This window comes from Myzus persicae, unplaced genomic scaffold, assembly GCF_001856785.1.
Source record: "Myzus persicae strain clone G006 unplaced genomic scaffold, MPER_G0061.0, whole genome shotgun sequence".
NCBI classification, from domain to species: Eukaryota; Metazoa; Arthropoda; class Insecta; order Hemiptera; family Aphididae; genus Myzus; species Myzus persicae.
In genome coordinates, this window is record NW_019103603.1 from 646225 (window position 1) to 663544 (window position 17320).

Genomic DNA, 17320 nt, shown 5'->3' on the forward strand with positions numbered 1-17320 from the left:
AATTCCTGTTGCTATATACCACTAAATTTGCTTACAACTTTGTGATTATCGAACATAACTACCTACGTGTTTTATTTGTGTTATTATTCTTACACGACGTGCTACATTCAAGAATATTATAAGTCAAGCGCGCCATAAATTCGTTTAGACATTATTTTGTTTTTTGTTTTAACGAGTCAATCACGACTGACGAGTACCTATACAACGTGTGCTGGACGCGGTACTGCGGTCAAAGCAGCTCGTATATAATATTATTACATAATAATATATACACTATACAGTACGTATTTATTTCACTCTTCGCCCGCTTGTCGTGTTCGATTTCCTTCCCGACTTCTGACGATCTTCCATCGCTACGGCGCATTAAATTCAGAGTAGAGAGAGAATATACATACACGCATACACACACACATGATACTATAACAGTATAATTTAGGCATATATTATTATCTAAATGCTTTATACTACACACAGCACTATCAATCAACATTAAACTCTTCTTTGCCATGCCTCAGTTGATATTTTCATGTAAATTGCGAGAACCCTAGTATGTGTGTGTGTGCGTGTGCATGTACTCATCACTGGACTGCTAATCATTATTTGTATGTGTTTGTTTATTATTTAATTTTTCCACAAAACCTACGCCCGTTATACAGACGTAACAGGCGTCGTCAGAGGCGAATAGACTGTCTGTACCTGAGTCGAAACTGGGATCGATCGTTTGTTAGGCTTGAAAACTTAACGCTTTAAGCGTTTTTGAATAGAAGTATTAAATAGGTAAATGCACCTACCTACATTTAGGCTGGAGTGGTATAGAGACGTGAGAAAACGCGACGTGAAAATGTGTCGACAATCATACGGTGAAAATACCATTTATTGTGTTTTGCGTTGCACATCGTTTGAGTTTGCGAGGGACCGTTATCACGTGAACATTCTTTCTGTAGCCATACAGACTATAATTCTATTGCAACTTATTATGTACTTTAAGTATTTTAAACCATATAAATAAGCCCAATTAATGATCTACGAAATACTTATTACGTGAATATAAATGTTATATTTTACAAACGATGCATTCCACATGTACGGAAACAATAGATTAGAACGCTAGAGAACTTGTTGAAAAACGTTTGGATTAATATTGGCTATAAAGGTAGAATTGAAAAATTTAATTTTTAATACTGATATCCTAAGAATACATCCTATGTAATATGTTATTACAATAGACATACCGGATATATGGTGGCTAAAGCATGGATAAAAATAATTAAATTGTAAATTGTTTTGTACAACGAATGGTGATGATCACCAGTCACAACACATAAACACTTCATAAATTAGTTTAGGTAAATTTGTTTTTATGTGAGTGTGTATTATTTTATATTTTAAACATAATATATACCTATATACGTAATGGTAGGTATAACTATATAAGGTACATTTATTTTTATTTTTATGGTTTCCAACTATTATAATATAGGCATGCATAGTGCTTACAATTTTAATTAAGTTCTGAATCTGATAATTGAAAATTAGATATGTGCAATGTATCATTTTATATAATCCTAGATTTCATTTATTTGTATTTGATAATTATTTATACTCCCGCATGCATTTATATAGAGTAAAGTTTGAATTTTATACTAACTATTTATTATTATTTTAGCAGGGAAACATAATGATTCATGGAAATGTACGATTTTGTACTATAAATTTTGTTGTTAAAAACTATTACAACAATTGTATATTATATACCAAATTTAATTGATCGTCGGATCATAGGGTGGTCAAACGATTTTCGTCCACCCCAATGTTGTCTCCAATTTAAAGGGCACATGTACATTAAGTTGCTTATAATTGTTTTTCTGTGGGAAATTTTGACCGGTGTCGTCGTAGTAAACCCCAGAATACACATTTCAAGTACATTCTAAAATAATTAAATTGGCAGCTGATAAGTACTTAATTTTTTCCAAATGCATGTAACGCAATAGAACATTATTGAACACAAAATAATACATTTTTAGTATTTGAATAATAAGTGAGACATTTACACTTGAATCAATACCTATATAATTTGTTATAGTTAACCTTTTACGGTTTAAACCTTATCTAATCAATCTATATTTCTGAGTTATATTTTAACTTCAAACATAACTTTAGATTATTCGATTTTAAATACCATAAAATATTGTACCTACGTATAAACGTACATAATAATTAATAATTGTATTCACATTTTTGGTCAATTATATTTTAATGAATTTAATAATTATAATATTGTTTGCTTGGTAATTTTCAACAAATTTAAATACTTTGTTTCATTTCTAAAATTATTTTTATCTTATTCTGCGTATTACTACATGTTTATATTTTCTATTTTATTAAAATGTCAGCTATTTTGTAACTATGTGCAAGGTTGCAATGTTCAATATAAATAATAAAATATAGGTAGATAGTTATGTATACGTATAAACTATAAGTACATATACAAGTAAATAACTAGTAACTACACTACCTTTACAACTCATGATTTTTAAGTTACATTTTAGTGTTTATAATGTATATTATGATTGCTATAATATACGTAATATACTCAAAAGAAAAAATTCAAAATAATTTATTTGATCAACTATGACCAAATACGATCGAGACAGTGGCTACATTTTATTTGGAATTAAAAATTATTTACTGGCTCACTTGACACACTATTCTTTATTGACGGTAGAATAATTTTCGACCGTAAAAATCGAAATTGGAGAAAACAGACAGTTCATGCGTATCTTTATGACTATAATATAATAGAAACAACAAAGGACGAGATATGATAATAATAATGCAATCCTCGCTAATGAGACGTTTTTCGTCGTTTTCCCTCCTGCGACGTATTGTTGTCATTTTTATATAATAATAATGTTTTTAAATGCGTTGAATGATTATCGGAATAAGGCTCAGCGTGGGGCCGAAAACATGTTATACACGCACTAATCTACACCTATGCGACGAGTCCTTTTATTCGTGTTCACGAGACCATCATCTCTTAAGACCCTGTCCACCGGGTGTTTGTGCAACCCAATGATTACAAAAACCGCGCTCTCGTGTGTGTATGTGGTTAACCAAATGTTGACACCTATATACGATGTGTTGACAATGCCATCATTTATTTTCTAAGGGGGAACGGTGGCTGGGATTGTCGGCAGATCCGTCCTCACATCATAATATCTTCAATACAACGATAAGCGGTAGGTAACTGATAAGGATAATCTTTCAAATCTTAACGATACGGTCATATAATATTATGTCATTACATCGGTGGTTTAATCACATTGAAAAGGTTATTACTAAATATAATAATTACACATACTTGTTAATCGGTTCTGGTTTGTCAACAACGAGACAACACACTATTATATAGGTACAAAGAGACATAGAGTATTAGAGTTACGACATTTTGTTATTTTATAGTTTGTCTAGGGAAGTTATATACAATGGTTTTCCAGTTGTTATGTAAATTAAGCACAGTTCTTTCTCTTTTTGTCGAGGCATTTCGAAAAATAAAAAATAATTTAATTATAATAAATAATATCATAGCTAGTTGAATAGGTATAAACCAATAAGAGAATACATATAAAAGTTTTTAAGATTATTAATACATACTTTTTTTAATTCTATAATATTTTATTAGAACTGTTAATTATTTCATCGACGTTATATTGATACAGTGTACAGCAGAATATTTTAGATTTGTTAATGTGAAACTTAAAACATTTATTACATTACCCTGCAACCTTGTTTATTTAATTGTTAACACCTATATTTTAAGACATATTTATTATTTTATACGAAGTAGAATCCGTTTAAAATTTCAACACTTGAGGTTTGAGTCAATTTAAAAAATACACAGTGGGCGTAACAATATTTTTTTCTCACTACATCAGTGATTACGTGCCGTTTACATATCGATTTCATCCCATGATGATGTATCTCTTTACATTTGTCGACGTATTTGTTTTATTTTCTGCGCACCAACTAAATATGTACATATTTTGTGGTCTAAAGTATAATAATATAGTTTTAATGCATTTGTAATCCCTATATTTAATATTTATACATTTATGTGCACGAAATAAACACTTTTTAGTCGTCTGATGGTAACATTGCAATAATGATATTAATATTATATTATTTTATTATAAAATAAATGTCTTGCTGCGTAAATAAATATATATATATATGTAAATCGGTATTCGGTCGATGTCAAAAAACAGCCACGGGCCAGTGTTTCGGGCACTCGAGTAAATGATGAACGACCGCGTCCGTATGCAGCAGGATTATAAAATTGTTATTATTATTCAAACGCCCGACTCCGTATTATATTATCGAATTACATCCGATTGCTGCTACAGTGGTTCGTGACTGCTCGCTGGTCGTGCACGCGTGGGCCGAGAATCGCGTCTATACAGAAATCAAACATTATCGCGCAAGCTAATAGGTTACGATAGGCTATAATAATATTATATTATTATATTTATATATACATATATTATACACAGTGTGATAATAAAAACGAGAAACTAAATTAAATAATAATAACAAAAAACATATACATATATATTATAGTATAAACAACAATATACCAATAAACAATGCTCGAGTGCCCCCCCCCTCATTTCCACCCTCTCATCATTCGTGGTGAATTACCTCCACAGCCCATCCTTCCCATCTATACCATACCACGCGCCGCCGTCTACCCGAATATGTAATGCCCAAGAGATTAGGTCTCGATCACAGTGGGATCACTGCCATTAAACAATAATCACAATATAAATAATAACAATAGAAGAGGCGAATAGCTGCAGATACGATAAACGGCTGGTAATTAATATTATTTTTACTACCACGCCATGAAAAGCCAATTAATTAGACGCGCATTAGACCCCTTGAACTCCGCAGGACCTCCGATCGGACCGCGTTCGTGTACGTAAGGAAAAATCCTACGTCTCAGATTTTTTTTATTATTATAAATTTTTTGTATTATTATTATTATTATTATTATTATTATTATTACTATTATAATTATTAATTTAACAATGACACGGAAACCATTAATTTCGTTTAGCGCGGTTCGTTTATGGAGAAATGTACCTATATATAATGTAATGCGTGTAGAGTGGAGTGTTTCGATACGGACCGAAAACAAATTCCATCATATATTTTATCTGTATAGAAAAATAGAAACTATGTACACTCCGTCGGTATTTACATGCGGATGAATACCTAAGCGTTTAATTGCCGTGGGAACTATTGTCTTTGCGCCAAGCAAACGTGTTATTAAGGTGTCACCTAGGCAAGGAAAAAAAACTTACCTATAATATAGCGTTTTTAATAATATTTGTTCGATGAACGAGTAAAACATATTTTTTACCTTTTGAGAAGTTAATTACGTGCAGTATATGAATAAAAAAATGTCCCAGTGATTCTTTATAAAACTGTGTGTAAAGGCTTTGTTTTAAAATAGGTACCTATACCAATACTTTTTATCGACTATAAATAAAATGTACCTTTTGCGGCAATTCTTGATTAATGTCATTGTATATTACAATACGACTATGTAAACACACACAAAGCCTGTAATGTGAAGATTATAAAATAAAATAAAGTATGTTTTGATGAGTGTAATCTAGAACTTGCGGTACGAAATTTCGTGATCTCTATAAACATTTATTGCCTGAATGTAATATTATATTGTTTTATAATAATATGGTGTACCAACTTTCGATCTTGTTACACTTTCAAAAACGTAATCTATACCCATTAGGCATCGTTGGTAATTGTCACTGGTTTCGACAGTATACATCGAAATTATTAACTGTTTTTACATATAGTCCCAATGTTATATTTATTTATAAAAACCAAAAAATTCAAAACTTAAAAAAAAATTCACAACAAATTTACAAACATGTAAAAACTATATAATCGCAATATTGACTCATACCTTTATATGTTTCAGCTATATACGGCGGGCAACGAAACGGACAGACGCAGTTTCCTGGATTCGCTGTTCAGTTACATGCAGGAACAAGGTATGTGAAATTACAAGTTTTTATTATTATTATTTTGTTTCTGGATTAGCATCGGTAATGTCACCACTTATTTGCGTACAATGTTAGAAAAAAAAATAATAACTCAAATGGAAAATAATGGATGTTTTTACGATGCTATAAGTCTAGTATATAATAATATTATCGCAAAAAAATATAAATAAAAATTCCATTCGTGTAATGTTCTTTAATGAAAAAATACAAATACAAAAGGTATAGTCCATGTAGTTTCCATAAAAACTGATATTATTAAAATTAAAATATATTTCCGAGTGATCTAAACACGAGCGTGTAATGATTTATAGCATGTAAAATATAGCTATAAAACCTCGACATTCTTGGCCATTAACAAATGAAAAATTTAATATTTAATTTAATTTGCAGTAACAGAGTCCGAGTATCGTTTTCTCCGTATTTAATTTGTATACGGTCTTTAATTGCATGCCGGATATATTGTTATTAACACAATATAATTATAATTAAATATAAAGCATTTTTGAAAATATCCTTTTAAGAATATTACACCGTTACAAAATATTATTATTATAAGATGTATCTGTAACAATACGAACAGTATATTACATGATAACTTAAAAAATTATTATAATAAACAATTCTTGGCCTTGTATAAAAATGGATGTACATACTTCATGTGTAGAAACAAGTTGTGTAAATTCAAATCTACAAACATGAGCATATTTTATATCCCTTGATTCTTTGTAAAGCGAATTTTCATGAGTCCTGACGAAATCGTAAACGTGACGTTTAAAATCAGATATTAAAAAAAATCGACCAAACCGTATAGATTTACGGCCGCCTGGTTATACGTTGCCTCCACGTCTGTTCCAAATAAAACACGTCTCATGCATGTATTATATATATTTTTCGGTTTTTGTTTTATTTGGCTATAAAAAAGTATCGGTTTTATTTTTATTATTTCATTTAATAATAATGGACTCGGTCTCTGTATAAGGTTTGTGCGTAGCCAACCTAATATAAAATATTCACCATTGCAACACAATACCAATTTCTGACAAGTCTGTAATAATAATAATCGAGAGGCCGTGTTATTGCCTTTTTTTCCATTTTACGTTCGATCTTCTCTTTACCATTATAATAACAATGCCTTTAAAATTGACGATTTTATTTCAAACTCAGGTCAGAGGTCGGAACTAAAAATTGTTTTTATGAAATATATATTTTAATCTGTTCAGTTTGTAATAGATGGCGTGTACTCTTATAAAGATCAAATTCTTATACCGTATTAGGTATAAAGTAGGTAGGTATTACTTAATTCTGAATTAATTTCGAATTTTAGATAGGTACTTACGCATACCTATAATATTTATAATCACGTCAACAAGCATTAATAGGAATTAATATTTGTAGCGAATTGTTTGACTATAGTTAAATATCATAAAATACAAGTTACAGCAAAATCAAGCTAAACTAAATAGGTTTAACTTACTGTACCTATGGATAGTTATTATTATTAATAATATGATCAAAATTATATTATACTAATCAATAACGAAGAAAAAGATCTAAACCTAATAAATTATTTATTCGTTACAATTTAAACCGTGTTATGTGTTAAGTAAAACCTTTACAAAAAGTTTTCAAATATTGAAAACTCATCCCTATATTTCATCAAGTGTTGATATTTGTCAATAATGTACAATACAGTTGTGAATAATATTTTAAGCTATACCGTATAATGATATTAAGTCGGTAATCATTAAAATGCTGAATGCTACGGATATTAAGATCCAAAATATATTTTTCAAAAAAGTATAATTCATATGAGTATAAGTATAATAGTTAATAAATTATTCCGCATCAGTGAATTTTGTATGGTTTTATATCGAATTGTAGGACTTTGTGATAGACTATATATATTATATTTGTCTACGTTTAGTTTTTGTCCGTACCTATTGAATAAAACACAATTGTCGAATGTAGACAATATTATTGTATACCTTGTGCAATTGAATACCTTGTAGTGTTATATAAACTATACTACACGGCCTGAACCTACCCGTAATGTAAACATTATAGTATAGTATAAACGTGAAAGCATTGGCGTGTCCGTAACAATAATTATTAAAAAAAAATCATAATTACTAAATATAAACGCGCACACTCGTTAATTTATTATTCCAATCACCATGCGATGGGGAAAAAAACCCGAATTCTCTAATAACGACAAATGCCGTCTAATGATGTTTTGCAATTTAGTAAACTATACATATGTAAATATTAATTTTTAGTTCATTACAATATTAATAGTAATATGTTAGTTTGATGATAGGGAAAGCAATATTCCGAAGAAAAAAATTATAATACGTACAATGATTTTCATTTAAAAAAATATGTGTGTCGCTACACAATGCCGGCAACAATCCCATAGGTGTGTAATAATAAACGGCAATTGTAAATGGGTAATTAGCACAAATACAATAAATTAATTTACACTATTCACCTGTTGTGTTATTTTCTAAACAAAATGTATATTTATTTCAACTATACGTACATGCAAAATGGTAATTTTTTATTTAAAAATAATATCATTATTTTTGTAGCCTTATCTATGAAACACCTGCTATGTAGCATCGTTATATTTATATGGAAACAATAAAATTTAACATTTCTCGTTATTTTAATCATAATTTTGGTATTTGTTTTCGAATGAATGTTGATTTCTTCAATACAATAAGACAGAACTATACGTCCACACACCCTAACAGCCGACCTTTTTTTCAAAGAGCTAAACAGTTTAGTATAATAGTGGTGTACAGCGGTTACAATTTGTATTATTATCTCGTTAAATTTCGATAGTTATTTTGACGCTTAGGTTTTATACGTGTGCATTATGTTCTATAGATAAAATAGTTTTCATTATTGAATTTACCTTGAAAAAAGATATCTACCACAAATAGTTAATTATACCTACCTAATAAGTGATAACTTAACATTTGTACGTTTTAACGGATATATAGTATATAAAATATAAACATATAATATAATAATACAATATGTGTGTGTACATAATATATATTAGTATTTAATATTATATATTATGTTAGAAGTAATGACAAAAATATTAACACATTGTAATTATTTCTAAGAAAAGAGATATAAGTATTTTATGTTTAGTTTGAATGTGAAATGGTAGTTGGATATGTAGTTAAACAATGACTAATATTTATCAGATTTTTTTTATGAACTATAGTGTACAATTTTATTACTTTTAAACCACAACAATGTACAACACACTGAAACCAATATTCAAGTTTATATTTTACACTTATACCTACATAACCATTACAAATAGTAGTAATAATCAATATTCAGTTGCAATCGTTCTTTGGTAATAATAATAATAGTTGTGAGCTACACGGTGGTCGATGAAATTTATTGAGACTTGATATGCATTGGTCGACCATTATTGTAGGTGAACGCTGATAAGTGATAACTGATAACAATATATTTTATTAAGCGTGTAATTAGCTGTACATACTTCATATCATGTGCAAACTTAATAGTTTTTTGATAACAAAACATACTATAGGTAATGGTCATTCATTTGCACACTTTCCGTTAGCAAATTATTCACATAATATGTGATTACAATATTTTCCAACTACATACTATGATATAATGTATTGTATTTTTTTTTTAAGTAATTTTTTAAGTAGATACCTTAATACCTAACACCATACTTTTTTAATGTAAAATTCTTTAAGACTTACATATAAAATAATTTTAAGTATGAGAAAATGAGGTATGTATTCCTATGTTTTATCACTAGGTAGGTAATCAATTTTATAATTTATTTTGAAATAGTTAAATATATTTATATATTCCTACATGCTCCTTCTATTAATTTTTTAAATAGTCAGAAATTTAACACATTTGAACACAAAATATTATAGTTATGAAAAAAAAATCAATATAATTCTATTCTTGATTATTTGATGAATTCATCATAACTTTGAACTGTATAATATTATGTATTTACAAAGGTATAATATTTTATTTTCAACTTGTTAGTTTGACACACCTATTAATTTATAGGTAGTTGGTTAGGTACAGTCCTACAGACGCATAACCATATTCGGAGTCAAAGTATTTAGTGACATATTATTACAATAGTGTATAATACCTAATGACCGCCGTCAATAAATGCAGTCTTATAATATTTATAGGCGCGTAAAAGTACTTACTGATGCTGAGTGTCCATTGTCTGTATGGAAATCGATTATAATAACAAGTGCAGCGTGACCCTTAATAATAATAATAATAAATACGTCAAGTAGGAAAGTCATAAGCGATTATTGTAATTAGTTCAAACAGTGGTCGTCCCAAAACGGCAGCGGCAGCGGCGGTAGCTGCAACAATAATGGTTACACATACCACTTATATATACAACATTTTCTAATAATATATAATATATATTCCCATTTCTCGTTCCAAATCGATCGTCATACAATATTATTATAGTACATATTGATGGGCATATTAACTGGGTCTGCACCATTATAATAATACATTATATATTGTATTATTATACCTACTACGTGTACCTACCTATACATAATATTATTCCGAACCGTAACCGAATAATTATGTATAATTTTTAATTTTCAAATGCAAATGGACGTTATTATTATTTTTAAAGGTTTAATTTTTTTCTTTTCTTTTCTATTATATTCTTACGTATATATCAGGTACATTATAGGTATTCCTCCACGACAAGGAACAACCATCCATGCGCATACATTGTTAAATCCGATATGGGCATCCACCTTCATAATTACATCATCAGTAATATTTGAAATATTATTTTTATTATATATATAGGTATGTTGTATTAGTATGCATGTGTGTGCCATGTGCGTATGCATATATACAGTGACGCCGTTTATATTAATAATATTTCTCCATCACGGCCGATTTTTTATTGCGTTTTCCAGTCAATATCAAAAGACACCGCGATTATAAAAATATTATATATCTGTACGAATAGCGTTTAATACTTGTGAATCGGCCTTCGGCTGTATAATTCATCTATAGCGTTGAGGTTTTTCGATTTTTTTTCGTCGAGTGTACTGGGTGTTCCCTTATAATGTTGCGTATCGTTCGATATTATGTGTAATATGTATGTATGATGTACCTATGTAAGTATGTATAGTATTTTATTAATAATAATTATCGTAAATATTGTTATTGTGAGTTATACCTACGCTTGGTATCTCATAATCATCGTCATTCATCGTTTTAAAGAATAAATCAACATTGAAACTTTTATTATACGTAAAAAATATTAATCAATTATGATTATTGTTTGGAAATTAAACGATCAAACAGATAATTTTTTTCAAGACGTCATGCTGATATCTTACGGTGTCCTCTTTACAATATTTATACATACATATGTACATTTTGAAAAGTCTTAGGTACCTACATATTATAAGAGCTATTATTCCGAAACAAGGTGTTTAGTGGTCGAAAGTGTACACTGTAACTGCACTAAAATTAAGCAGAACTAATAAGTCGCTATTAGATAGGTACTATACAACTGTAACTATGCACATAAAGTGCCTATATGATGGTGGCGTGTCAGCGTGATGTTTTCTTATGTTTTGTCGCGGGACACAGATGTGTTGTAGTGTAGTGTTTAGTATACATATTACTGGACGATAATATATAGACGTAAAACGGGAAGGGAAGGTCCTCATTAAAAATGTAAATAATAATATTTCAGTTCGTCGTTAAAATATCATATATCACTGTAAGGGTAAAATAATAAAACTACACAATAAAACTTTCGATAAAACGAGCCACACAATAATTATTACACACCTTTATGTACACTTATAATATGATGCACGTACTTATAACATTATTCACACACTATGAGTACACCCTATGTATGAGCGGTCGTGGCTTGAATTATTGTTAGTCTTTAGTGTGATCCGATTGAGGCCGGAGGCTCGCGGCGCATTACATTTCGAATAATTAATTACAATAATAGAATTTTTTATTTTCCAAAAATAATTATCGCCGCTCTTGGATATTATTCCCATCAATCAGCAGGGTCGTGATTTCGGATCATTCGATCACTCTCGTCTACCCTGACGTCGTCATCAATCCTCCGCATTTGGCATCCAACCTGTATTATATACAATGTGTGTACGTATGTACGCGCGTTCGTGTAGGCGAGTGCGTATATGACCTCACTATAATATAGGTACTAGTCCATTCGAATAAAGAAAAATAAAATACTGATGCGCATAAAATACACGTATGAGTAAAAACAATCTTCTATAATAATTCGGAGTCTTCAATAATTGAAATCAAAAGATACAATAATTATCATATGATATTGTCTAAATCGATTTCTTTTTCCATCTTACTATTGACGTTGTTTTGGTTTTTGGCCAAATATTGTAACGAATATTCAAATATATATCATTAACATAATATGTATTTTTTGTTATACCTAATATGGTTGGTGGCATTGTCATATTATACTACATACGTGCCTCTTAAAAAATATGAAAATTCTGATACTATAATGTTATGTAATATATTATAGATAAATGTATAATATTATAATACATATAAATAATAGAATAATATGATAGTTATATTTGTATTGTAAGGACTGGGCGCTTATTCATAATATAAGTCGTAAATTTAGTTTTTTTCTCCGACCAAGACCAAGCCGCAAACATCTATTATGACACCACTCTGCCACTATTATGTGTCGATTGGCGACCGGTTATAATGCGTTCAATATTCATGCATGAGTTATGAATTCGAAAAGCAAGACATTTGGTTGGCATTTTTTAATCATTATGCTACATGTGTTCTACAAAATCGTCGAATCACTTTTGTTTATATGGATTCAAATAATTATATTGTAATTAATGTTTAATTATTATGTTCAATCAAATAACTTTTAATATTTAGGTACTTCTTGCTTATACATTTTTGTTTCATTATTTGTTCAAAATCAATATATGTGTAGGTTATAAGTAGGTATGTGTAAGTTTCTACATCATTTTTATTATTCATAATTAATTACAATAAAACAATTCATAATTAAACATTTCAATAAAAATTAGTGATTATACTGAAATATTCGGCTCTGATTATAGGTATAAGTAGGTATGTGAATGTACGAAAAACAATAATATAAGTTATTATAAACATTTTATTCATGTACCTACATTGTACATAGTACATAAAAATTGAATTTATAAGTATTTTTATCAATCATATTATACATAATACCTATTACTTATACACACCAAAAATGACTAAATAAGAAATTTGGATTTGACAACAGTAAAGCGGCATATTCAATATAAGAGCTGCAGTAAATTATTTAGTTACATCTTTCTTGAACGTTGATGTTTCAAAGAGTAGGGGGGGGGTCGAGAATAGACTTAAAAGTTTGAGAATTATGTAACCACTGCATATTATGTATTTTCAAATTAATTAAAAACACTCCATTATGTATTTTGTATTACTTAATTTTTTGTTGTAAAATTATTGTTGTCTGATTTTACACATAATTACATTAATTAACCATGTAGGTACCTGTAAAAAGAACTCATTAAGGATAAACTAATTAAATTACTTTGCTTTTTAATGTATTTCACTTGTTAACTATAGGTACTGGGTAGGTTATGTTCTTAACTTTGCAGAAACCATTAATTATATCAAGGTTTTACAATTTTCCAATAATATTGAATATTCATATTGAAATTAATCTACCAAAAACCTACTTCTTAGTTTCATTCATTTTGACAATGATCGGGCAATTCAAAATATATTAATTGTATTCCTACCTACATACTGTATCACGAAATGTTGTACGAATTTTAATTTGATTTCACTTAATGGGGTTTCTTGTTAAATTTGTAGTCCAATAGTTTTTATAGTTAAGAATAATTACATTTAGTCATTGACCGCATTTGTGAGATTTAAGTTTTATAAATTATGACGCCCTATATATAACATCCTTAATGATATAATTAAAATAAATAAGTACATAGTACTACATACCTATTATTTCAATCAATTGTTTTCACTTCTATTTACGGATATAATTATAACAAATGGTTTTTTTTATATTTCAGCAAATTGTTATCGGACAAATATTCTGAGTAGTTTTTATACATAATTGTTCTGCATAATATTATGCGTAACATTCAAATGACAATGTGCATCGAAAGGCATAATATCAATTGCAATAATTATTTATCGCAGAACGCGAATAGGGAAAATAATATATTTCTTGTTTTTCGGCACTGTTGTAACCCAATATTGAAATCTCTATGCCACGGTCACATAATGCTATAAAACCACACGCACATGGTACTCGGTAGTACATTTGTATACTAATATACCACCATGGTGGATTCAGGATTGGCAATACAGTATTGAACTATGCTCATAATATCCTTAGGTAATATTATGCAGCCACACTCCAACAATAATTTGTCATGGAAAGAGGATTTCGCAGTGACAGCAGGATAGCACGAATCTGAAATAATGCGTAATATTTCATATCGATGTACAAAAAATATAATACGATTTCGGATTAACTTTTGTATACACGATGTCACAATACTTTGTCGGAATGTTACCCCGAACATTATACGAATCATACAATACATATATATATATATAACACACTTTAATAACTCAACATATTATATTGTAAATATAGTATATAATATTAGCCTAACCTATACACAATAATATATGATAGTATTATACATTATACACTATGCCACAATGGGACCTATATGCAGTTTCAGTAGAATATAATACATCATTATAAATTATAATAATTCACCTAGTGTAGGGAAAACATTTTGATTATGGAGTGCAAAATCAAAAAGTCATGTACAAAAACAATAAAATTTCAGCAAACAATGTTATAAGTACTTATTAGACAAAAAGGTTTATGGGTGTAAATTATGCTTTTCAAGAGCTAAATAATAAAACGTGTTTGTATTGTAAATAAATTAATGACGGAATTGGCGCATGAATATTGTATAATATTACTATTTACTGTTGTTGTTATTATATTATTATTAGTAAAATAGCGAAGCATTGTCGTGGTATGGTTATTACTTATTATAGTGGCTGGCATGTTGAACTGTTTTCGACGTTCTCTGCGCGTGCAGTACTCGTGAAATAATTATTATTACGGCCGAGATTGTTGTAAAAACAATAATAATATTATAAATATTCGCGACAAAATGCAGTGGCTACGTTTGCACAATGTAGCCTGTCGGTCTTGTTCGTATTTATTATGATATATATAGTATTGTGTTTTTTATGCGGTGAAAAAATGTGTCGACCAGCGTCCTGCGATAATATAATATAACGATTGACATAATAATAAATTATACATTATATTATATAGGATTGCGCAATATCTTGTCCTCGGTATAGATAAAGTGAAGGGGTAGGTATATTATGAATTACAAACATAATAAAACCAAAATATTTTTGTGTGTATTTTACTATTTTATAATTTCGTTTTCTTGGGTAAAAAATAATTGCTTTTTGAATTACTTTATGAAAGGCATTTAAATTATAAATTCAAAATGACGAATCATTAGTTTTATTAATAATTAAAATGTACAGTAATCATTTTCCCATGTACAAAATCTACCCCTCAATAAAATATGCATCATTATGGACAAATTTAAAATACATTGTAATATTATACAATGATAACGCGTATACATTACATCATATTAAAACACAAATACATTGTACTCGTAGAGTATTTTGGAATGTACCATTTAAAAAATTGTATGACTGCTTTATAAGCATGAGTATTTTTATACATAATATTATAATATACAATTCGTGAAAATTAAAAATGCAATAACCTTAAAAATACATTTTATAAAATATTACTTTTATACAGTTTTATGTCATTCACACTTTTATATGGCTTATGTAAATTTTTTAATATATCGAACGATGTAGGATGTTTGTAATAATATGACGGTCAATAAACCCACATAAACCGCATTGGATATAACGAACTGTTGTCAATGATGTATTTTTAGGCGTTGACATTGTAGCAGTAAGTGATTTATGGACACGCGGCGAGGCATTCCGTTCAAAGTTTTGACGTCGGTTAAAAAAATCGTTATCGGATGGGTGACCAATATGGGGAACACTCATATTATATTTTTTAATATTCCGTAAAGGCGTATGTCAGCCCTGTGCAGAAAATTACGTTTAGTGGTTGTGTATGTATATAGTTATGAAGTGTTTGAATGGAATATCAAAAAAATTCTTTTTTACACAAAACAAACCTGTCGAGTGTGCGATCGCGAATTGCATTTTTTCGTCCTCCGTATCGCATCGCAATAGGTATTCGGAAATTCGCCGACAAAAGACCTCATACAGAACTCGTTCGCAGAACATAAAACAACGTATCCGCAATATTCGAGAGTAAATACCGAAATTTTTTTTTCGTCCAGCAGTAAACCACAATGGTCGGGCGTTAATAATACTTGTATTACAATTTGTGTTTCTTGTATATACGAGTATATATGTATTTTTTTTTAACCCCGGCAATAAAACTGTTTTTAATAGCTTGTCGGCGGCTTACACTCTCCCCCGGTCAGACTCATTTTTTTTTTATGTTTGCTATTAAACGTCGTAGATTAATAATATTTTTAGATTATACGATTATCAGAAACATGTCGTTTAAATCACCGGAGAGGCTCTCGGCGTGCACGGTGGCCCTCTCAACATGTAATACAGCTGCTATATAGTGCAGCGCGGCAAACGATATTTCCGAAGTCGTAAAATTATTCGTCCGCGCTATACCACCACGACTGAAGGTTCAGATTTTTAACTGAGCATAAAGTTATTTTATTATTATTATTATTATATTTTTGCACAATTGTTCAAATTTTTCAACTCTAGATATTATATGCGCAATCATAATTGGTTTGGTTTCAGATCATAAAAAACTGACGAATTCGCTAGAGGTAGGTAGGCAAGTAATAGGTGTACCTATACGTTTATAATTTGGGGTATAAGATATTACCGTCGGAATGAATGATAATAAAATAAAAAAGTGTATACCTAGGAGTTAAGACCTAGGCACCTTTTGTAGGTATCTTTTTGCCATCTACATAATATACACATCTAATAAACAAATTTCA

The 17320-nt window shown here is 29.3% G+C and overlaps 1 protein-coding gene across 1 annotated transcript in view; it reads left to right on the top strand.

Annotated features, from left to right (window-relative positions):
* The window catches only part of LOC111034876, a 68555-nt gene that overhangs the window by 30252 nt on the left and 20983 nt on the right, over positions 1-17320 (top strand). The window contains exon 4 of the mRNA XM_022316282.1: positions 6008-6080. Coding sequence (XP_022171974.1) covers positions 6008-6080 — 73 coding nt within the window. The remainder of the gene's footprint in view (positions 1-6007; positions 6081-17320) is intronic.